Source organism: Perca fluviatilis, chromosome 11 (genome assembly GCF_010015445.1).
Source record: "Perca fluviatilis chromosome 11, GENO_Pfluv_1.0, whole genome shotgun sequence".
NCBI classification, from domain to species: domain Eukaryota; kingdom Metazoa; phylum Chordata; class Actinopteri; order Perciformes; family Percidae; genus Perca; species Perca fluviatilis.
Genome location: NC_053122.1, coordinates 15,194,879 through 15,219,144, shown reverse-complemented (window position 1 = coordinate 15,219,144; position 24,266 = coordinate 15,194,879). Strand labels below are relative to the sequence as shown.

The 24,266-nt window shown below is 40.7% G+C and overlaps 3 protein-coding genes across 5 annotated transcripts; 2 read left to right on the top strand and 1 right to left on the bottom strand.

Annotated features, from left to right (window-relative positions):
* Positions 1-1,662: 1,662 nt before the first annotated feature.
* On the top strand, positions 1,663-7,858 carry LOC120568939 (neuromedin-U receptor 1-like). Its single transcript, XM_039816697.1, has 4 exons — positions 1,663-1,755; positions 4,818-5,542; positions 5,987-6,220; positions 6,559-7,858. Exons 2-4 carry the CDS (start codon positions 4,855-4,857, stop codon positions 6,849-6,851), a joined length of 1,215 nt encoding a protein of 404 aa, XP_039672631.1. The 5' UTR covers positions 1,663-1,755; positions 4,818-4,854; the 3' UTR covers positions 6,852-7,858.
* A 5,613-nt stretch (positions 7,859-13,471) lies between these two features.
* LOC120568936 (CPD photolyase) lies at positions 13,472-19,843 on the bottom strand. 3 transcript variants are annotated; one of them, XM_039816693.1, is made up of 10 exons: positions 19,682-19,843; positions 19,087-19,442; positions 18,829-18,977; positions 17,989-18,171; positions 17,620-17,778; positions 16,809-17,007; positions 15,269-15,421; positions 14,934-15,055; positions 14,683-14,842; positions 13,472-14,072 (listed from the first exon to the last, which is right to left on the bottom strand). In XM_039816693.1, exons 1-10 carry the CDS (start codon positions 19,702-19,704, stop codon positions 13,924-13,926), a joined length of 1,653 nt encoding a protein of 550 aa, XP_039672627.1. In that variant the 5' UTR covers positions 19,705-19,843; the 3' UTR covers positions 13,472-13,923. The 3 variants fall into 3 exon arrangements, with proteins under 3 accessions (XP_039672627.1, XP_039672628.1, XP_039672629.1); XM_039816694.1 differs by having other exon boundaries at positions 19,087-19,518; positions 19,682-19,838; XM_039816695.1 differs by having other exon boundaries at positions 19,087-19,477; positions 19,682-19,838.
* A 72-nt stretch (positions 19,844-19,915) lies between these two features.
* Positions 19,916-24,251, top strand: LOC120568937 (UAP56-interacting factor-like). Its single transcript, XM_039816696.1, has 9 exons — positions 19,916-20,140; positions 20,319-20,459; positions 20,551-20,714; positions 22,129-22,265; positions 22,561-22,633; positions 22,833-22,888; positions 23,087-23,161; positions 23,402-23,528; positions 23,679-24,251. Exons 1-9 carry the CDS (start codon positions 20,068-20,070, stop codon positions 23,778-23,780), a joined length of 948 nt encoding a protein of 315 aa, XP_039672630.1. The 5' UTR covers positions 19,916-20,067; the 3' UTR covers positions 23,781-24,251.
* Positions 24,252-24,266: the final 15 nt, after the last annotated feature.

The following is a 24,266-nucleotide window of genomic DNA, read 5'->3' as shown; positions in this document are numbered from 1 at the left end:
GCAGAAAAATGGGGAGGTGGGGGGTGCAAGACACAGTCATACAGGCGTGTGCAGCCAAGCAAAACTGTGAATTTTCTGCCCTCTGACAGAAGCTCCGTTGATGATTTATTGCACACACAATTCCCTGTTCCCGTCCTTGCTCGTCTGCGTAGGATGTTTCTCATTGGGCTCATTTATTAGCTGAGCAATCCTCAATATTTCCTCAGCTCTTCTCTGTACACATGTATACATATAAAAAAAGGGTCTTTCTTATTAATTGGGCTTTTGGTTTCCAGTATAGGGAAAATACTCATCTGAGTCCTAATGTTCGAACATAATATCATACCTGTTGATTAAAATGCTGTAAGTTTACTGCAGGAAGACTATGAATGACTGTGAATAACATGAGTAATTTGAAATACATGCAAACAAACATGTTCACACACTGGGACATCTTTATTCTTTACCCTGATTTTTATTCTCTGGCAACAAGTGACAGCAGATGTGATGAAATAAATTGTATTGAGACTGTGCTGATCATGCAGTGCAGATGAGATTAGGCTGGATGTAATTGTTTAAAATATGAAAAGAACAACAAAACACAGTAAATCATGTACCATGGTAGATAATAACTGTAGTTTGAGTTATTTTATCACCAGTTTAGGAGAAGGAGAAAAGGAGGTTGCCAAGGGGATGCAAGGTTGCTGGTTTGATTCCTGGTCACTATTTGCAGCATTTTATACCAACGTTGCTAACTGTTATCAGTTCAGACATCCACATTCAGACTGACAGTGCATGAAAAAACACAGCCCTCTCTTTCATATGAATTTGGTCCGTCAGCCCAGAGAGGGCACTAACGCAATGTTGTCTGGCAAAAAAGTTGGACCTGGCTAAACTTTTGCTGCAACACAACGTCATCCTACAAGGTGCTACATGCAAGCAAACATTCCTGGTGAATTACTGTGTAACATGAACACCGTGTTTCTCCTGTTTAATTCACAATTGTTTTGCGACAAAAGATAAAGAGAAGTCGCTTCTGTGATAACTTTTCACAACGCAGCCCCCTGTGCTGTTTTAACACTTGGTCTGAATCCCACTGACACATTCAACAACTCATTGTCTTTTTGCTTGAGGTCCGTCATTGTGGTTGTTTACTTACTGAAATATAAAAGTATGACACACACACACACACACACACACACACACACACACACACACTCAATCCAGGTCCAGTCAGTCCATGGGTTGCAGGGTCAAAGCAATCTCAACCTTCATATTGCTGCAATTCATGCTCTCAATGTGAAAAGTAATAGAATGGAGGATTACAAGGCCAAGAGTTTATCTAGGTTTACAATATGTGTGTGTGTGTGTGTGTGTGTGTGTGTGTGTGTGTGTGTGTGTGTGTGTGTGTGTGTGTGTGTGTGTGTGTGTGTGTGTGTGTGTGTGTGTGTGTGTGTGTGTGTGTGTGTGTAAAAGAGTGAAAAAGGTTAAAAAAGGTTAAAAAAGGTTAAAGAAGTTGTATTTGAGAAGAGAGACATAAAGAAGGCGGCTAATGGTGGAGTCTGTAATAAACAAGATGATGTGATGAGAGAGAGAGAGAGAGAGAGAGAGAGAGAGAGAGGGGTGGGGTGAAGCCAGCGCTCAAATACAGAGTTGAGGCAGCTGTGACGCACTGAAGCACCAAAGCAGTCACGATAAAGTGCCAGAAAAACCAGGATCCAGTCCAGGATGCAAATCATATTCATCTCAAGCCCTCAAGGAGCCCAAAAACTGCAGGTGAGTTTTTTTTGTTCATGACATGAAGTTATCTTAATATCTCTGTTGCATGTTGAATGGATATACAAATCCAGTGTGGGAATCCAAAGAAAGTCTATCTTGAGTCTGTATTCTGCTGAACATAAATTCCAAATAAGACATTGATAGCATTGTTAATCTTGGACTACATTTTGAGAGCTATATAATATATATTAGATAGATATTTCAGGAAATTATAGAAGGCCTTTTTCCCCCCACATAATTACATGTCTACAGCTATGAGAAGATGACAAGTTGTGTCAAACATCTGTATTTTTGCTGCAATGGTGATAATTTATTCCATTTATTTATTTTTTATTTTTAATAAACTGATTAGAATGCTTTTTGTCCAAATGTTGCTTCAACTTAAAGGAATAGTTTCTCTGCTAGCTGCTTTTGACAAGAGCTAAGTTACAGCTAACAACTGTCTCTGGTCTGTTAAAATTAGGATATTAAAATTAGGAGATTTCTGGGTAGCTACAATGATGTTTACAAAAGATTTTCTGACCCTAGTGTTGCAAATAATAGACCCAGTAGTGATTAGGGACTGTTCATTATTTATTTCAGGGACAACCAGGGAAGGTTTGGGCTCCATTGTCAAAATAGACCTGAGCCTCCCTTCACCATCAATAAATCTTGGACATCCCTCCAAAACGCTATGTATAAAAGGGACAATCCTCACTAACAACTTACTGATGCATTCTGTATTGGTAGGCACATGGCAAAGATGTACAGATGTCCATTGTTTTTTCACAGTTATAACATGCGTGATTAAACCTCTGCATTCTCGTCTTACGCATCCCACTCCTCTGTTAAGGTGTGATGGCCATTTCAGTAGATTTACTCACTAACGTTGTTGTGGAAACACAATAAGCATGGAAACTAAATGCACACTTCCTGCATTACTGCATTACTTCAAATACTAAGTTAATCATCTGGTAAAGTAGTATTCACATGAAATAAAACAATAAAACATTGAGACCATTCAGCAAGGCACACTGGGTAATAACTGATTGCTATGGACTCGTCACTAGGCTTCTTCAGTCATTGTATATTTTAGCATATAGGTAAAGCTGCCAATGCTGAACATTATCCAAAACTCCATTTCTCAGACGAGCGTCAATTTGGGAGCTTGCATGCTACCACTCCTTCCTTCTCAAATGCCTTGAAAAGGCTGTCGTTTGTACAATTTCACAAATAATCTCCGGGACCGAAAGGATATTTGAGTCGGGTATGGCTGCAGCCTGGAGACCTCCCGTCTCGTGCCCTCCAGGCTTGGTGCTGTCCGCAAGCTTCGACTTTTCATTATAAAAGCTTGCCTCTGGTCCGCTATGTTATCGTACGGTGTTTCGGATGTTTTTTAACTAAACAGTATGGCAATCATGCTAATGAATAAAATATTTTTTTCAACATAATAGAGCTAACAAAGCAGTTTTGTGTTTATATGTGTGAGCGGGATTTATTCAGTTTGGGAAACCCCACAGTCTCTAAAGTTACAGCTCAAATTGTCTGGCTGACTAAACAGGGAGGGACCCATCTGCTAGCGATAGGGGCCGAGACAGAGAGCTACATGGAGCTACATGGTTAAATATCCCTCCAACAAACCACTTTGAAATTTTGCTGTTCTCATGAATACAAAAGTTGGGTGACCCTCCCCCCTAGACTAAGGGCGTTTTCACACATACCTCGTTTGGTCCGGACTTTCTGACTTTTTAGTTTGATCCGAACCAAAATTAAAGGTGTGAAACCTCCCCCGGACCACGGTCCGGATCAAAAGACCAAATTTTGGTCCGACAAAAAGAGGTGGTCTCGGTCCGGACCAAACTGAACCATGGTCCGGTTTGTTGATAGTGTGAAAGCATTTTTTGGATGGTTCGGACTTTCGGACAAATACAGGAAGCTCTGGCAGGCTCTCCTCGTGTTACAAGACCAGGGAAGCTCCTTTAAGGAATAGCTCGGTGCTTAGAGAGAGAGAGAGAGAGAGAAAGAGAGAGAGAGAGAGAGAGAGAGAGAGAGAGAGAGAGAGAGAGAGAGGCGGTAAATGCGCTCAGAGCAGACAGCTGTTGGCTATCAGAGCAGATAATACATCAGCAGTTTATTTGTTAAGTGGTAGTAAATGTACAGTGTAGGTTTCAGTTTGTCTCTGAATAAATGCTCCAGAAAGAAAGTTCCCGTGTCTTGCTTCTCACAACAAAACAAAAAGAGCCGGCAGTAGGGGAGAGCAGCGGTCAGTTGAATAGCCTAACTTCGGACCCAGAGAGAGGAGATACGAGGACGGGGAAGCCCGTCAACAAACCAATCAGTTATAAGTATCTGGAGACGCAGCTCACGTATGTGATGACAGCAGGACGTAGTTTTGTCACGTATAGATCTGTAGTGCGCTTGCAAAACTGCAGTGTGAAACCAAAACTTACCGGATCAAATGTATACAATGTAACAAAAACATGAACCTTGGTACTGACCTTGGTTCGGACTTTCATGTGTGAAAACGCCCTGAAAATTGGATGACCCTCCCATCAACAAAGAATAAAAAGACATGACCCTCCCCTATTTTCCTCCGGTGGTCCATTGCATAAATTCCCGAATGGTCCCTAAGTGGCCCTTTCAGATTCCAACAAACCAGATAATTTAGTGTTTGAAGGAAAAACGTAATCACTGATACGAGCGGGAAATAAAAAAATCATATTGCCCTATTACTAGCTCTCAATCTGAGTCTCATTTTCAGTAACTAATATGTATCTGTACCTTCATAGCTTAAAGGGGTATTCTGGTAATTTAGCATTGCACTTCCATAAAGTCGAGGGACTCACAAGACAGATTTTTAAAAAGAATGGTCAAAATCAATGCACCTTTCGTTAGACCCTCTTTGCCTGGTAAATGAACACAAGCATCTTTAAAAGTCTACAACACCAGTTTGTCACAGAGGTTTTCTGCTATAAATCTTAAGTCTGAAGCAAAAATAACCCTGATGACATCACTATGACATCATCAGTTGCACGTCATGTATAAAATTGGTGATTAACATTTTCTCCTCTTTCCATTAGGTTTAGAATCCAAGTAACATTCCTGCCAATCAGCAACATGCTGGGGATAAACTGCTCCCGCACTGCTCTTTTCACAACAAATGCCACAGTTTTCAATGCCATGGGCTGCCCCGAGGCTGCTGTGGTGTGTGGAATGAATATCACCTGGGTGTTGGCTAACAGTACTGCACAAGATGCAGATGACATGTGCTTGAGCGAGAAGGAGTACCTGGCCATGTTCCTGGGGCCTCCGAGGTCCCCTGAGTTCCTTCCTGTCTGTGTCACCTACCTCACCATCTTTATGTTGGGCGCACTGGGCAATTCTCTGACCTGCCTTGTCATTTTGCGCCACAGAGTGATGCAGACGCGCACCAACTACTACCTGCTGAGCCTGGCGGTGTCTGACCTGCTGGTGCTGCTGCTGGGCATGCCATTAGAGCTCTACGAGATGTGGCAGAACTACCCCTACCTGCTGGGGGAGGGGGGTTGCTACTTCAGAATATTCCTGTTTGAAACTGTCTGCTTCGCTTCCATCCTCAATGTCACGGCGCTCAGTGTGGAGCGCTACGTTGCAGTTGTGCACCCCCTCAAAGTCAAACACATGACCACACGTGCTCACGTCAAGAGGGTCATCTTAATGCTGTGGGTGGTGTCCATGCTGTGTGCTGTGCCAAACACTAGTCTGCATGGGATTTGGGTGCTGCCTCCAAAGTTTGGACGACAGTTTCCACGATCTGCTATGTGCCGTACGTATAGATTTATTAATTTAGATTTGATTTTTGCTATTTATAAGGGTCTACAGCCATCTTAGCAGCTTTGTAAGGCTAAAGGCTACAATGCTAGCATGCTGATCTTAAGCAAAATTACTACTACATGTATGTTTACCATCTTAGTTTAGCATGCTAACATTTGCTTATTTTACTAAGCACAAAGTACAGCTGAGGTTGATGTGAATATCATTAGTTTTGCAAGTATTTGTTAATAATGGAAAGTGTTGGACAAATTAAAATTTTTAACTGATGCCAATCAATAGTTAAGATATTATATTAAGATATTACCGTCTGGACCAAAGTGGTGGACCAACTGCCATCCCTAGAGCCATGATGCTAGCATTAGCTTAAAAGGGCTAATAGGTTTACCTGGGATCATGGTCTGACTGACAAACCTATTTGTTACATCTCCATCCTCAGATGTGATTAAGCCTATCTGGATGTACAAGCTGGTCATCCTGATTTCCACACTGGCCTTCTTCCTGCTCCCCATGCTGATAATTAGCATTCTCTACCTACTCATTGGCTTGAGGCTGCACCGGGAGAGGATGATAATTGTGGTGGAGACCGGGTGTAGCTTTGGACCGGAAAGTTTGTCTAGGTCCCACGAGCAGAAGCGGAGCAAACGCAACCTGCAAGTCACCAAAATGCTGTGTGGGTTGAATTTCATTTCATTTCATTTTTGTCATGTTTTCTCCAAGTTGCTAAGGAGCAGAAACATTTAATTGTGTGTGTGTGTGTGTGTGTGTGTGTGTGTGTGTGTGTGTGTGTGTGTGTGTGTGTGTTCACACCCATTGTTCCCACATGCATTTGTTATCAGTTTTAGGCTTTTTCAACTTGCCTGTCTGTCTCAGCTTTGTCTTGCCATCTGTCACATGCTGGTGATTTGATTTACGTTATGATTGTCAACTTGTCCAGGAATATCATGGGTGTATGCAATATGTTGTCAATCTAGCTGTCCAGTTGACTAACTGTCCATCTGGCCTGTCCAGGTGTGCTGGTGGTTGTGTTTGGCCTTTGCTGGGCTCCCTTCCACGTGGACCGCTTGATGTGGAGCTACATGTCCGAGGAGCATCACCATATCTTCAAGCACGTCCACATCGTCTCTGGAGTCTTATTCTACCTAAGCTCTGCCGTCAACCCTATCCTCTACAACCTCATGTCCTCCAGGTTCAGAGAAATGTTCAGCCACGTTACTTGTTATTCTAATAGCTGGTCAGCGCGCTCCAGCTTACAGTTGACCCAACGCAGCACCTTGAGCGAGAAAATGCCCAACAGTATTTAGTCGGGGCCAAAGGAAAATGGTGTGGATTGTATCCTATGGCCTTCACAGTCGCCAGATCTCATTCCAACACCATCATCGACACACCCAATGAGGGAATTTGAAGTTGTTCTAGAAGCTTGTGCTGTTCCAACACCCTATGATAGTTTTTCCTTTCATTTGTCACCCATCCGTACATATCAGTATCCCATAGACCTTCGTATAAGAAAGGTCCCCAACTGGAATGATATCCTCTTTGTGGTAGGGAATGTCACACAAAGACAAGATGACCTGGTGTCACACTGAATGGTTAGAACCATGTGACCAAAGGCTACGTGAAAAAGCCTTAAGAGACGCACTTAAGAAAAAAATAAGCATTCTTTTTGCTGCACTCTCTTTTACTGTATCTGAAAGTCCTTCAGACTGCAGAAATATCTACAGTAGCTGAAATCCCATTTAGAGAGAAGACCAATGAGACTGAATTTAGCGAAAACAATTATGGGATGGAGCAACATCCACCTCTCCAATGTCAATGTTCAGATGAACAATGATTTTATCATATTTTATCATATTTAACATGCTTTCACAGCAAAGAATGAATGCACAATGGCTCCTCATGGTCTAGGAATGAAATGAAAGAAGATTAAGTGAAGAAGGGGAATAAACATAAGGCAACGGTTTGTCTGTGGCAAAGCTGATTACTCATGTGCCTTGCAAGTATTTCCTCACATATTTCTTTGATAACTGTGTTGTGTACTTATTTATACAATGTACAATGTTAGTAATTCTACATGTTGTTTAAAGCTTAATGGGTACTGCCAGGTTTAAATGATCAGCTGCATCCATTGCTTTCCTGATAGTTTTTTATGTTTCATGTGTTGAAATGTTGCTTTAATGTTTTTTAAAGCAATATTTTATTAATGTACAGGACCTAATTCAGTATTGTCTAGTATATAATAAAAGCATGTGTTTTTCTTAGTGTGTACCCTTGTAATAGTACATATGATTAAATGACCTGCTTTTGAACATCAGTGCTGCTGGTAAGATTCACTGTTCTTATTGTTGGTTTAGCTTGGAACCAAATGTGTAAATAATTAGTCTTGTTTTCATGTTCTGCTATAGGGCAACCAGCTCCAGGACTTCTGTATACGTATTGTGGTTAAAGTGCTGCTAGGCAACAACACAACTTATTTATAAGTAACGGAGTTTGCCAAGAGCCACAGGAACCTTTCCACTCAGCTGTCTTATCTCAACTTTGGGTGACACATAGTGCAGGGGAAAAACTAATTTGTACAACTAGAGATGATAATTATGAAGCGTAGAGGGGAAAGAATATGTCACTTGGTCAGTAATATGGAAATGATGAGTGACACAAAGCAGGAGGAGGACAGAAGACAAAGATGAGCTACAGTGACTGATGGATACGGACCAATCGCGTTGTCGTGACTGTAATGTTATCAGTGTGCCACACCAACGCTAATGAACAGCAATCTAGCCTCAACTCCCATCACCATAACAGAATACACTGTTTACCCATCGGCTCGGCAAATTGACGACTTTAAAAGGCCACATCCAGTATCGCTCAAGTAATGACATTCATTTAAGAGTGCCGAGGTTATTATTATCACTTGTGGCGTTTTGAGATGACAATATGAAGAAGACAGTATCATTTCACTTAGAACTCTGTGAGCAGAGTGTCGGCGCTGTGAAATTAAATCACAAATCAACCCAAATGAGAAATATGATGCGTTTCATTTTGACTTTCACGCACACACGTGACATGTTGAAAAGCATAAAATCCCTGAATAGGAAACAATAAAAAAGTCAATATGATGCTCAGTAGGAGCTGTATGGGAGATGAATTGCAAAGTTTTTGACTTTACATAACTGGTTTACATCTGTTCAAATTCAACTCTAACTCAAACCCTACCCCAGTTTGTAATGTCATGAACCTGAAATTAGAAAATGTAATTAAAAAATGTTTTTAAAAAACAACCCAACGATGTAGACCACCTCTATTAAAGCAGCAGATGATGGAAAGGGGATGGAAAGCTAGAGCTACAGCACTCTTACAATATTCTTATGACACCTAAATGATGACCAGTGCAAGGGCAGGAGGTAATGTAGATGCACAAAAGCATAACAGAGACAAGGTGGATATGGAGGAGATATGATTCACTGCAGAGAGGATGATGTAAGGTGTTTTTATAATGAGATGAGTGTAAGTGAGAATAGAGGACTGACACCAACGGTCTGACTGGAGCTCAAAGTCATTCTAACAAGAATAGCAGTTGAGAAGAAGTGAGACTGATATGTCCTTCACCTGTGTTAATCAAAGACCAGCGCGCGGTAAAACAGGCATATACCTGTATGTGGTTGCATGCATACCATCAAATAATTTCCTAAAGTTGCACGTATGTAAACTTTTAGCTCTATAGGGATGACTTTGGTCTAGACTGAAATATGTCAAGAATTCTGTGATGGATTGCCATGACATTTTGGAAAGATAGCCATTGTTCTTAGTCGATGTCCACTAATGACTTTGGTAATCCCATGTTTCCTGCTCGTTCTGCTTCATCTAAGTGACCAAAAAAAATCTATTTGTACAGCGTTACGTTATTTGGCCACAATTTGGATGGATTTACAAGATTACGGTTTTCAAGATTACAGAGACCGAGATTTGGGTTTCTATTACTGCAAGCACATATTATTTCCAGCACAGATAGATAATGGCTTTATGATGTTACACTGGCAGCGGGTTAGCCCGTTTAAAGACTTTTTGTACATTGATGGTATTTTCTCTTGAAAAGTATGACTTGTCCATGTACTGTATATGATTTACAGGATTGGAGTGACACTGACACCCAGCCTACACTCGCTGAGTAGCAAAAGCAGCATGTCAGCAGTGAAGCAGCAGCACCTTACGTCCTAACTCAAACTAAACGTAAACTTTTATTTTTAATCTATATTTCATTTAGAAATCTAGTGTATAAGTCCTTCCAGCATTTCAGTGTGTGTGTGTGTGTGTGTGTGTGTGTACATAATATGACTTTCTGTATGACGTTATCATACAGTCAATGTAGTCTGTCTGGTGACCCTTGATGTTGTCATCTCACAGTCTAAAGACATGCAAATTAATTAATTAATTAGAAAACACAATAGGGTGTACCATGCATTTGTCTAGTGTTTGGTGCATGCACCTTCGCATCCTTTCATCCTGAACAGAATGGATGATGAAGAATAAAATGGATGGACATTTTTTATAGGGGAAAAAGCCTGAATACTAATGCATGACCATATATTCTAGGGCAAATGTGGCCCTGTGAGGAATTCTTATAAGAACCCTGACCAGTGAATTATAATGTAAAGACCACAGTTTCTTCTCCCTCTTTGCTGTAAATTGCTTGTACAGAACAGTCTTGGAGTGTCAATGTTAGGCCACGACATTATTCAGCTGGGTACCTGGCACAACAAGACTGTAATTTGGAAACAGTAAATATTTGTAGATAAAAGGGAAAAGTAATACCAACATCACATTGATTGCACTTGAGCCCCGCTTTACTGTTTTCATTTTCTCATTGTTATTCCAGTCTTAGTGGGTGAGATTAGCTTTCCGCTCAATTTATATGCAAACTATTTCACAACAGACAGGTAAACCCCAAGACAGGAGTTCTGCTGTGGTTGTATTCTCCTTCTATACAGTATATAGGTCTGATGCTCTTGAAAATGACTCATACACCTGCAAAGTCAAGAGGGAGAAACTCGCCAGGAGAACAGAAGAAAGTCATGGCTCACACATCCAATATCTCATCGTTTAGTATTTTTATCCACGCATGGCTCTAAGGACGACAACGTCCTGCTTCGCTCTGATATATTTCAACAGCTATTAGATAAATTGCTACATTTTGTACAGAGGTGCATGGTCCCCAGAGGATGAATCCTAATGACTTTGGTGATTTTCCTCTAGCGCCACTATGAGGTTGACGTGTGTTTCAGTTAAATGTCTCAACAACTATTTGATGGATTGTCATGAAATTTTGTAATCCTTAACTTTTCTTTTAGCGCCATTGTCAGGTCAAACATGTTTTTGTTTACTTTCTTTTGGTACATAATACCTGCAAAACAAATGACATACATCGGCCTCAGCTTTACGCTAATTAGCAAATATTAGCATGCTAACATGCTAAACTAATTTGGTGAACAAGGTAAACATCATACGTGCTAAACATAAGTGTTAGCATCGTCATTGTGAGAGTGTTAGCATTTAGCTCAAAGTGCAGACTCACAGAGCCGCAAGCATGGATGTCTTGTTAAAAAAGACAGGAATAATTTCCTAAAACAACTGTGCATTGTAGCAATTCATCTTGTTTGACAGTCACCTGAGGTAGCAACAGTGCTACTAACTGAATTGATAATGAGAGACAGGATTTAGAGCCAGCTTTTAAGTGAGACGCTGCACCAGGCTGCAGAAGCCATGTTGGTAAAATTACACAACTGAGCTAATATTAGGTGTGTAATCTTAATTAATTTATTGTTGTAACTCAAGCACATTGAATAAGATGCATATATGTCAACAATAGCATTAAATATAACTGCACATCACCACAAGATCAGTTTATGTTAAGAAAGGTTGCATTTCTCGTTTTTTTTCCCCGCTCAATCTTATAAGAACTGTTTTACTCTTCATCTTCAACAGCATGTGAAGGCAAATAGCCAATATGACAGGAACTTTTTGTTATTAATTTGAATTGCCAAGGACCTTAAACCAGTAAGTTACACTATATTCACACTGTAATATTATTATTCCCTGTAACCATACCAACTGGTTTCAACTAATTAGAACAATAAAAGCAAAACCTTGGGAGACATATACATCTTTTCCCTGGTAATGAACTAAAACAACAAAAGGGCCCATATCATGGAGGTTTTATATTGCAATTTGTGAAATGGTGTTAAGTGTGTTGTTGCCTGAAGGGGTTGTTTTTATCCACTAGTGAGGGTGCAGTTAATTAGGTTGGGTAGAAGTGCTTTTTGTTTCAATGCTTAATTACATCAGTGCTCAGTAAAACCACATTTGCAACTGTGATTTATCCCAGTCCCTGCAAATACGAGCATGTCATACTGTACATATATGTCCTTTTTGTTTCCCATTTTGGTTTGAAGAACACAAGTTTCTTTAATCAAATGATTTTCTTGTCATCAATATGTTGACAGCTCTCATTCATGTGCAGATTTGATTCAATTATTTTTCAAGTCACTGATCTATCACAGTAGCTGTAGGACAGTAAATAACAATAGTTCAAAGTGTGGCTATACTTAATTATGAATAACATTTGAATGCGATCAATAAAGCGAGTGAATGTGGGCAGATGTTTACTTTTGAGTAAAGAATAACCAAACATGTCTGTTTAGGCAACATATGTGGTGTTCAGGTGTTACAGATAAATTACAGCTGGAGGAACTGTAAATGGATAAAGAAACGGTGATACAAGTAACAGAACAGAAAATGGTTTGGTATGAAAAGAGGGCTTTTTAGAACGAAGTCCTCAGAGTTCCTCTAAAACAGGGGTGTCAAACTCAACTTCCCAGAGGGCCATACTGGAAAAAAAGAATCACATCAAGGGCCAGACATGCACATTTTATTGACATGCTTTAATTAAACGAAAAAAGTCAAACATCTTTTATTGTATTCTTGCATGTCTCATATAGTCTTCTCACTTAAACATAACATAAAGCCCCAAAAAATGTAACTTAGCCATCAAAGAAAAAAGCGACACAAAAACATCAGGAAAAAATGTAACAAAAACGTCTGAAAAAGTGGCAAAAATGCTGAAAAAAAAGCACCAAAAGTGATAAAAACTACATATAAAGCCACAAAAAGTAGTTGGGCCAAAATGTATTATTAACCTAAATTGATATGTGGGCCGGATCAAAATCTGTGAGGGGCCGGATTTGGCCCGCGGACCTTGAGTTTGACATGTGCTCTAAAAGAACAGCAGAGGCCTGTACTATGAATCAAGATCAACATGCCCTGGATTTCTTTCGGTTACCCAGCGTCACCTAACAACGGCGGTCCCACATAAGCTGTGTCACAACGGTGGTTACCAACTAGTTCAATCAACCCAGGGTTTCCCAATCCAGCGGCACGCACATTCACATAAAAGAGGTGGTGTTTGCACAGCACGACCAATCGCAAACATCTACCAGAGCCGCATATTTTATAGAAGAGCAAACTATAATTCTACATAAATATGAACACAGACACGGTTTTACAGGCAAAACGCAATACAGTCGCTGCTTCCTAAAACAGGAAGGAAAGCGGACAAAAGAATATCTTACGCTGTAGATTCGTAAATCACAATACTGATCAATATCTTCCTCATCAGTCAGGCACAATATCTGACCATAATTACACTTGTGCTTTCCATAAACTGCAGTTGCTTTAGCCTATTATTTCAGTTGCAACCCTGGCAGTGGGAAGCGATCTCTCTCGCTCTCTCTGATCTTATAAAGAACGGTGACGCAGTTATCAATCGAGTATTGATTGGTCGGTAGGCGGTGCTTTAACACCAGTTGATCTCTAATCTCCAACATAACCTGCTCCCGACCAGGTTAGGTGTTCAGCTTAAGTTACCACGGCGATTGAACCCGGTAACAGGTGATCCACCGTCGTGGTACACAAAACCCTGGGTTGAACCTGAAGTTACCTCGTTAACGCCAAATCTTGCTTCGTAGTACAGGCCTCTGGTGTTGTGGAATCAGTTGTTCAAACATTTATGATAAACAAGGCATCTTTTGTGGAAAATACAATTTAATAAACATTTAAAAAATAAAAAAAAAGTAATAAAAAAGTAGCATAAAAGCTTTTATGCTTATTAAGTTGGCACTGTGGTAATCTAATGTTAAATTATGAATGTCTGAATATTCAGTAAAAGAATCTGCCCAATGTTTAAAAAAAAGAACTAAAAAAAAAAAAAAAAGTCAGTGAAGAACAAAACATCCTCTGCAAGAAAGGCTTATAAATGCCCCCTGAGGTAAAGATCTAGGATATAGGCTGCCAGACATTTTATTCCCATCCTTCAAAACATTTTACGCTTCAAAGGTTTTTGGGACAGTACTTTCTCTCAAACCGGGCTACGTCAAACTTCCGCAGGCAGCCTTTGTAGTTCATGTAGCGAATCTTCCCGAAAACGTCTCTCTCTTTCCAGCCCTGATCATGGATGCCACAAATAGACCACATACAACCTACACGAGGGACACACAGTGGGGAGGAAATGAGTATGTGAGAAAGGGAAATTCAGTAAATCTGTGTCACACTGACACGCCTCTTGAACCAAAGAACGAAGAAAAATTGCTTTTTAATAATGGTCTATTTATATACGATATAAACGTTATACTATTTGAAAACATTAGATCTTCAGCTTTCAGAATCTGTAACCCAACTGCATGTTGTCCAAACGGTTTTAACAATAAAGTTGTACAAATATAAACTTCGTAATTATAAGAGAACGCTGTGATCAAAAGATCCAGGATTAGTTTCTTGTCCGTCTCATACGATATGCTTGGTATTGCTAGAAACTAGAAATTCTGAGGTTTAAAATGACACTAGATTTTATAGTAGGGGAGGATTCTTTTTTCTTTTTTCCTTCTCTTCATTGCATCTCCATTTATTGTGGAATGGTAATAGAAATAGGTTTAGTTCATATTCCTTAAATTCTTACCTACTCCAAATGAGAGCAGTTGCATGTATATAGGTCTTATGATTGAGGAGTTTCCCCGGTTAATTTTGGGTCTGCTATTTTAGCAGTTCCCCCCCCCCCCAAGCGATAGGCATAAGGTTAATCTATGTCCTCACCAACAAAGCCATTGGGGTCCTGGCCATCCAGCTCATAGCGATCATTTAGGTATAGAGCGATTGAGAGCGCCTCCTCAGGTGAAGAAGTCCACTCCAGAATCTTTTTGGCCCAGTACATCCTCAAGAAACCATGCATCTTCCCCTCAGTGACCATCTGGTACTAATGGAGATAGCATGAAATAAACAGCAGTAAGGAACCACACAGACACACGAGCAAATGTTACATCAAAAACACTTGAAGAAGAAGGTACCTGAGCAGCGTTCCAGAGCTTGTCATGTGTCTTTGCTTTCTCCAGCTGTTCACGCGTGTAGAGATACGGCCTCTTGTCTTTGGCATGATCTTTCAAGGTCTTCTGAGCCCACTCATACGCACCTGACACACACACACACACACACACACACACACACACACACACACACACACACACACACACACACACACACACACACACACACACACACACACACACACACACACACACACACACACACACACACACACACACACACACACTTTACTGTCACTAATAGGACCCTCATCACAACAGAGTGAACAGGACGAGATTATAATGAGATCTAAACTGACCCTCCACGCAGTCGTATTTCTTGTTGTAGAAGCAAAAGTTGTCGGTCAGCTCCCTGCGCACCACCAGCTCCTCAATGAAGGAGGAGACAGAATGTCCTGCAGACTTCCCACTGTGCTGAACCTGCAGTGCCACACGTTGGGCTGACAGGTGGCCTGAGAGGATAAGAGACAGATAAAGATGGACAGAATGAGGAGGCAATGGTAAAATGGTCAGAGTTGTTATGAGTAACTTTTAAAGCTAATCTATTCTGTGATCTGGTGTCATGGTCGTTCACTTTGAACTCGTAGAGGATGTTAAACATCAAATGGCACAACTGTATAAGGTTTTTATTTTTGTTTTAAACAAAAGGAGACACAAGCTCTGTTCTTATAAAAGGATCCAGTTTGATTTTTTTGTTCTTGAGCGTTGAACATTTGTTTGTAGGACAATCTACTATCAAAATGTCTTATGTATGCATTTTTACGTGATAATTTTTATATTTGATATTCTGTCTTGTCAACCACAGTTGTTTAAATGTGCTTTATAGATACATTTGACATTGACATCAAGTACTTATGTGTACTGCAGGGCTATTAAATTACAAATTCTATTTGGCCAAATTTTAAATCCACAAAACGTAGGTCTGCCCATTTTCAGCAGTCTATTAAAAACATGTCTGTCTACGTGTGTGTGTGTGTGTGTGTGTGTGTGTGTGTGTGTGTGTGTGTGTGTGTCTGCTCATTTCTCTGGCTTAGACACAACTGACAAATATGTGGAATAAGTACGCAATAAAAGAAACAATCACAAACAGCAGCAATACTAGGGTATTTCTAAGTAATATAGTCGATGGGCAGACGCAGACAAGAGGCGCCCTGAAGCCCTGGGCCGCGTTGCCCGCTTCCTTTCAGAGTCCATGTTAACCAATTGGGCTGTTCAGACAGACCTGGCTGGCTCGCGATTTGCAGCGATATTTCAGCGTCTGGTTTTGTTTTCTCTGCGTGCCGCGAGCAAATCTGGCAAGACAACACACTGGTAATATATTACAAACAATAAAGGATAGCCTATATTATATAGGATATAAATTATCTGATTATGCTGGGCCACTCGGAGGTTGCTTCTTGGTTGGATGTGGCCAACGGGCCACCAATTAAAAAGGCTGCCTGTACTGTATCCATTGTATATCCATTACGAGCACAGATCGGAGTAGGAACATCATAGCATAATGTGTAGATTTAGTCCATTTGGAGTTAAGAGCAAGCTTTAAATTGATAACAGAGGTCTTAATATTGATCCTTGTGGGGCACTTATCAATCATTTGGGGACTTGATTTTAAACTATCGACGACAACAACAAAAGAAAGTTGAAGTAGTTATTGTACTATGACAAGGTCTAAAGCTCGATAGGTCACAAGCGTGGAAGGAAATATGAGAAAAGTGATAAAACAGTAAATTAGAGCCAATATAAAGTTGCTGCAGATTTTTACAAAGCCATCTTTTCCCCTAAGACATGCATTTAATTCACACACTTTTTTTTCTCCTTTCTTTTTTATGTACTACTGACCAAAGCGGATCCAGGGGGACAACTGGCTGAGGGCAGCAGCGTTTGGGTCATTGCGTTGGGTGTCAAACAGTTTAAGGCGTACATCAATGAAGGACTCCAACATGGCCATCCCTCCACTGGTGCCTGGCTTTGCCCACTCCGGCTCTCCAACTGCTCGGTCAACCTGCAGGGAGGCCAGGATTTTGTCCCAGTCTACTGGCTGTAATGTGAAGGTGGGAGAAAAAAAAGAGAAGAAAAAAAAACATCAACAGAGGTCAGAGCTGACAGTGATGAGCTAAAATATACACTCTAGTTTTGTAGAGAACTGCAAACTTCAAAAGAGGTGAAGTTGTGAGCCTTTCACCTTGCTAATGTTATCAGGAGGCTCAAACTAGTGAATGGCATATCAATCACAGCACTGCAGTGAAAGCACACACCCCTGCAGCTTTAATATCTAGTGCTGGGAAGGAAATTTATACTTTTGGCTACTTTTTACATCACTCGTCGTCAATAAATAATGTGTAGAGGAGAGGAGCCTCTGAAGGTTGAAAGAACTAGCTTTATTGCTGCAATCTGATTTCCAAACTCCCCATCAATGAGCTCACCGACAACTTACTTTCCCTTGTACAGATATATGAAAACACTTCCAAAGAAATGAATATTTTTACGAAAAGACAAATTATGACCACGTTGTCTTAACTGAGCCAAAATGTCCTTGAATGTGACATAAAAACATAAATGCACGACTTCTTTTTTTTTCCCTTTACAAAAGCATATTAACTTTTAGTCACAACAATCTGAATGTGCCCTTCACCGTTACTGCAGCACTTACTTTGGCTGTTCTAGTAGCTGTGTATGGGTGTTTCTCTACCAGAGGAAACTCTGTGAGGAACTCTGGCAAAAGCTTAGTGATTTTTCCTCTGATCGTCCTGGCGGCGTACTCAAGTTTAGGTGATGCTACCCAGCACGGAACAATATTGTGGGCATCAACCTATAAAAAGGAAAATGAGGTCTTTCACTCACATAACAGATACTAAATAAATACTGACAGCACACATGGGCTCAAATAGAAGGCAATACACATAAAATGAGAGGGAGATCAATTACATTGTTCAAATCAAACTAAAATATGTAATGGCAAATAACCAGAATGCAGAGCATCCTATTTACACTCTCTCCCTCTCAAAGTGCAAGTTTTTACCTGTATGAGGGGAATGTCCTTTGGAAGAGTCTTTTTAACATCCTCCAACCACTGCAGTGGCTCTCTGAGGGGGGAGAAGTCTGTCACCACTGCCCCCAGGCCGCAGTCAGACACAAAGCCAGGGAGAACGTCGCCTGCCGAACCATGCAGCAAGTGGAACTGGATGCCTAAGGTTTTGCATTCCTGTTTGGTGGAAGCAGAAAAAAAAAGTTAAGCCTCAAAGACTTGGTTGTGGGTTCAAGTACCTGAATCACAAATCCAGAAAAAAGTTTTAAGAAATTGGATGTGTCCAATTTATTTGACTTGTCTTCACACAATGCCATTTGAGGTGTACACCAGAGGTTGGAATTTTTCTTGTGTATTCACCTTAGTGATTATTACATGAAAAATGTGATATATGTATTGCTTCTTGATGGAAATAATAAAAATAATTATAAAAAAAAAGAAAATAAAGAAAAAAGAAAATTGTGATTAATTTGCTGTCAATCAAATAAATCGACTAATCATTTCAGCTCTACTTTTAACAAATTGACTGTCAAAAATGCCAAACTCAAGTTACTAGGTCGGTTTTCTGGAAGTTTCCTGATTCAAACCAGCTTAAAACCCCAAGTGTTTATTTTATAATTAAAAAAGAAAGCAATGCATGTTTGTAGAGCCTGCAAGTGTTGTATTGCTTGATCTGGTTGCTGGTCCAATAGAATACATGCAATATAACGTATGATTTTTCTGAATATAGACAAACTGATTAATGCATTAACATTATTATCATCATCATCATTATTATTATTATTATTATTATGTCCTCATGGCAGTGCATTCAAATAATCATGAAGTCAATACCTTTGCAACTTCTTTCAGACCTTTTAGCATAAAGCTGTAATGTCTCAGAGTAGACAGTTCTGATTTTGGGACAACCAGGCAGACACAGATGTGCAGAGGAAGGTTCTCCTCCAAAGCAAGCCGCTGGGCCTGGACCAGCGCCCAATTATCTAAAACACAGAGGGAAAAACACAAAACGGGTCATGAGAAGATGGAGAAAAAATACAAGCCAATAATGGTCTCTCGATGCATTACTGGTAGTTGTTACTAACTGTTTACCTTGTACTCTGTGGTCTCTTAACATCCAGTACAGTACACCCTCTGAGCCCTGCTTTGCCTGCTCAGTATCAGACATAAAGCGGAGGCGCTTTTTGTTGAATTTCATTTCCTTCTTCTCTGTCCTCTGCTGCTTCACAAGGTCCTGCAGCCAGCCCTCAGCTCTCTCATTCTCCTTCTTCTCCTTCGTGTGGGCCAACTTCTGCTGCTTAGCACTGGGCTCTTTACCAGCAGCAGCTGAAGATGTTGATTTGCGTTTTTTGTCTGACATGATGGTTTGACTGGTGAATGACTTGCTCGGGGAGGAGAATGCTGAAGTGGGTCTATGATTACTGTGGGCAACAAAGCCTAAGAGTCGCCTTGGTGCAGAGGAGAAAGATGAGCTGCAAGTTGCCTAAACCACAGTGAAAATTGTGGAAAGCCTCAACTCTTCGTCTGTTAGCAAAACATTACAGAAACCAATATTTACGAAACCAAGCTTATGTTGGAATACAGAATAAATTAAGAAACATTAGCCACATTAAATTAAAACAGCCAGTACGACAACGCTAAAAACTTCTCATTCAAATTAGCGCGTTGAAGATGCAACGTAACGTACCTTCTCCAAAGACAGAGCAACATGCCATGAATAAAACCTGAAGTAGTTCTGGCAAAGGTAATTTAAAGCTAACCAAAAGAAACGGCAGACAAAGTAGCTATTCGTTTAGCAGTCCAGTTACGAGAAGCAGCCAGCACGCATAGCCAGCACGCTGGTGGTGTTTAGCTAGGTTTTGTAACACTGTTTTTAATTGAATTTAACTACATTTCCCACAATGCAGATGTAACGTCTCTACGGGGCATGCGAACCGTTTACGCTCGGAGGAGGATACTGTCTATGGGAGGATCGCAGTCTCAAAAGGAACGAACAGCTAGCACGGCTGACGTCTAGCTAGCCACTGTTGTATTTGTCTTTGCACTCGGGATTGTTTCTTGTGTTTTTAAAGTATGAATGAAGATTATTTTACAGCAGGTCGGGGGAAAAGACCAGCGGTTCCCGACAAAGTCGACATGTCATTAGGTAAGGCCCTATATAGCAAACACAAACGTTAACGTACTATAACAGAGTAACGTTAGCTAACGTTACGTTAATGTTCGCTACTAACTGGTGGGGTTAGCTAGCTAACGTTAACTAAATATGTGTCGTTTAATCATTCAGACGCCCTTGTTTATCAATGCTCATGTGATAAATTTAACAGATGACATCATTCGGTTGAACAAAAAAGAGCAACAGTTAAAAAGGAAACAAGCCACCGTGAACCGCCGACAAGTCAAGAAGAAGGGCCGTTTAATCCAAGGAAGGGGAGTTTTATCAAGAACTGCTGGACCAGTCCAGAGAGGTGTGTCCTTTCTTACACTTTCTCGGCCGTTTGCTTTTTCTGTCTAAACAACTCCGTACATGTGTAATGTCGCTAATATTATCTTTACCAGGAGGTGGCGTGCCCCGAGGAGGAGCACCTAAATTAAGAAACAGAAGAGTCCCTCCCCCACCTGGTCGACGACGAGGTCAAGGGGTTATCACAGGACTGGCCGCCAGGAGGCCAGCTGCCCTGCTGAAACGAATCGGGACGCTTAACAGAGCAGCATTCAACCAGGTAATGTAGGACATAGTGGAGCGCCCACCAAGACAAGGACATGTGTCTCAAGGTACTGATAGTAGCCTCTGATATTGGCCTGAAAACTCTTTGTAGACCGCTGGCAACACTGGCATGTATCGTATCGTATTGAACAGTAACTGAATCAAATGAATCAGAATATTTGATCAGACTGTAGGAATTATTCACTATAAATCCTTCTTTTCAGACTAGGTCTCTCTAATGATGTAGGGTGTCTGTATTAGAGGTTTTTGGACTTCCGTCTTTCTGTATATTCAGTAGGGAGGCTCAAAAGACTCATAGTGCCTAAAATGTGCTAGTGCTAATACAATGGGTGTCAATCTTTAGCCTTAGTTTGGTTAAAAACAGCAATTTCAACTGCAGAAATGAGAGATATAAAACGCATCACTTATTTGTAAAGAAACGAGAGGAAACGATGAATCAATATTAAGAGTTCAATAGGGCTTGGCTATAGTCAAAACAATATAAAAATGTCTATTGTACATATTTTTCTGTATCGTTTCTATCGCGATGTTGAACGAACTGCGGTACAGCAATATCGTCATTTGGACACTGCTTTACGTTCGAATCCTTGCACGTTATGTTCATTTTGCACTTAAGTTCTTGAGAAAATACTCAGTCCTTTTCATTTTTCAATTCACACTGGAGTATACACAATTTCATATAGACTTTTTATTAAATTAACAAAAAACATGATATATCGTGATACAGATAGTTATCGAGATATAAAATTACCTTTATCAGGATAGAAGATTTTGGCCATAGAGACAGAGCGCATCGCCATACTCTGTCTAGAAAACAATGAGCGCCACACTATGCAACTAAGGGCTGAAACGCTAACAAAGTGCCTGTAGCTAGCTAAAAACATTAGATTTAAGCAAGTCAAAGGATAATTTTACCACCCTATGATATCACACTGAAGCTTGACCAACTTTAGCAAAAACTTGTGCCTGCACTAGCCAACAAAGCGACTCAACAAAGAGAGCGATATGCAAAAGCAAATTGAGTACTGTTCCTCACTGAGCTTACCTGTCCTTTTTAAGTGTTTAAAAATGAAGCGACTGTTCTCTTGTGTCTCACGTCACTTTCAAGTTGTAGTATGAAGCTGCATCACACTTGATTTCAGACAGTAATTCATATATTCAACATAGTGTATCTATTTATTAAACCACGCTTTAATGCTGGTTAAAGCATGCTAAAGAACTAAAGTAGAAATAGGAGCTTTTGGATTTCTCTAATTTTAACTCTGCCTCACAATTCTGATTTGAATATGTTACACAGTACCATGAACTACCGATGTCTCTTGCAGACTATTTTTAGAAGCAGTGCAGCTTTTCAAAAGTTTTGTCTTTTGTTATACTGTATCTCTCCTTCACTGCACCTCACTTTTCAGAAAACAAAGTCCTTCATTCAACGCGCTGAAGCCCCGTACAGAAAGCCAGAAGCACAGAGGCGGCCGTACAGGCAGCCCGATCTACAGAGAGGTCAGAATGCTGCAGGAGTCAGGAGACCGTTTCAGCTGCGACGACGGTGAGATAACCTTAGGACAACTTGCACACAGTGCTACTTGGGCTAATGTGTAGTTCTCTCTAAACATGAGGAGCATTGTGGGATTGGTGTAGGACTCCAAAGTCAGGGTGTCTTAAGCTTTGTCATCACGCACTAGACTGTTTTTAAGAGGTGTAAATGGGTATAGAGGTGTAAAAGATTGATCTTAATTTTCTACATTGTGTGGTTAACTGTGTAAGTGTATACAGCATCACACACACAGTATGCCAAATTCCCAGCTGTGTTTCAGTACTGTTTTTGTGTTGCACTCATGCAGACCTCTGCCGCCTGTCCAGCAGACTCGGAGGGAAGCACGCCAGGCCACATTTCTTTTTCACAGAGGACTCAAGGTGCACGATGGGTTATTTTTGACAGTGAGAGTTGTTAAACGTACTGTATTTGTAGATTAAACCTGAATGTGTTGTGGATTTTCTGTTGGCATGTGTAGTATAACCTGTTTATGTGGGCTTTTTTAAGACTAAATCTCCAGACTGAATCCAAACATCAGTACACTGTTTATTCTTCATGTCCATTGCTTCATATTTACAGGTACAGGCCCAGGTGCAAAAGCCAAATCCTAGCAGTTCTCCAGTCAGAACTCGGCAGTGAGTATTTTTAAACATCACAGAGTCTATTTTGGCTCCAGCTGTCAAAATGCCAAATTGCCTGTAATGCTAATAAAAAGAGGAAAACCGCATTGAGGCTATAAATCATTTGGAGAGGAAAGAAGACCATTGTTTGCCGGTTTAGAGTGAGTCTGTTGTTTTGTGTGATACCATACAACTTTGCTGTTTATCCACTAGGTGGCGCACATCAACAACCAGCAGTGGAATCTTGACTGTTTCAATTGATAACCCCACAGCCAGGACTCAGCCTGAGTAAAAATCACAATCTTTACACACTGGTTTTAGACTTAATTTAGGAAATCATTTCCAAAAGCACATTTATCTTTTTATTCATAGTAACTGGTATAGTAGTGTATTAACACACACACACACACACACACACACACACACACACACACGGACATGTGGAATTATTGGTTATGACCTCCACACCAAACATCACACACAAGACACCAGCAGATGAAAGTGACTGAGCGTGTGACTTCTTCGTAGGCCTCCCACTGCTTGGACGCTGCATCCCCCAGCTGCCATCTCCGCTCCTGTCAAGGTGGAACAGGTGGAGAAGAAAATCCCAAAAGGAGTGCCTCTGCAATTTGACATCAACAGCGTTGGGAAACCGGTGAGCGCATGCTACTTAGATTTCTGTATGCTTAAATACACACGCATAGGACCATTTTAATTCCAAGTGTTTGTATCCTCACATTGTCTGAAAAACATTGCTTGATAAAGTGTTGTTAACGACTCTCCGGTGCGTTTTATCTTTCTACAGCAAACATCGATCACCCTGAATGAGCGATTCCGCATCCTAAAAGATCAGCGCACAACCACAGCACAAAGCAGCAAAGGCAGCCGATTTGTTACCGTGGGTTAGCTGGCAAGAAGACCGCGGCGAGGAATGCTCAGAACCCTTTTTTTATCCTGCTGCTCAGACCCACACCGTGAACCCCGCTCTTTCTGATGGATGGGATGTGCTGACCCACAGACTGTCCTTACTAATGGGAGGGAGGACAACAGTGGGACACAAGTACAACACGCACAACTGTGAGAACTCCAAGTGTCAATGGAAGAGTATGTTTAAAATAAGTTCCCAATAATTGTCCATATCATTTTACTCCGCTGTCTGTATTGTGGATATCCTATTCTGGGCAGGAAGGAGCTTTCCCTCCCCCCCCACACACTTGGAACTGTTGACACATCATGAAGACCGCTTGGAAGTATTTATTTTTCAGAGAGGACAGTTATGTATTTGCTCGGATGGCACGTATGTTCTCAATACTTTTTTTCTTGAGAATGGTTTTGTAATGTTTCTTCAAATAAAGGAGTGCTCTTTAAATATTTGGTATATTTGTACAGCTTC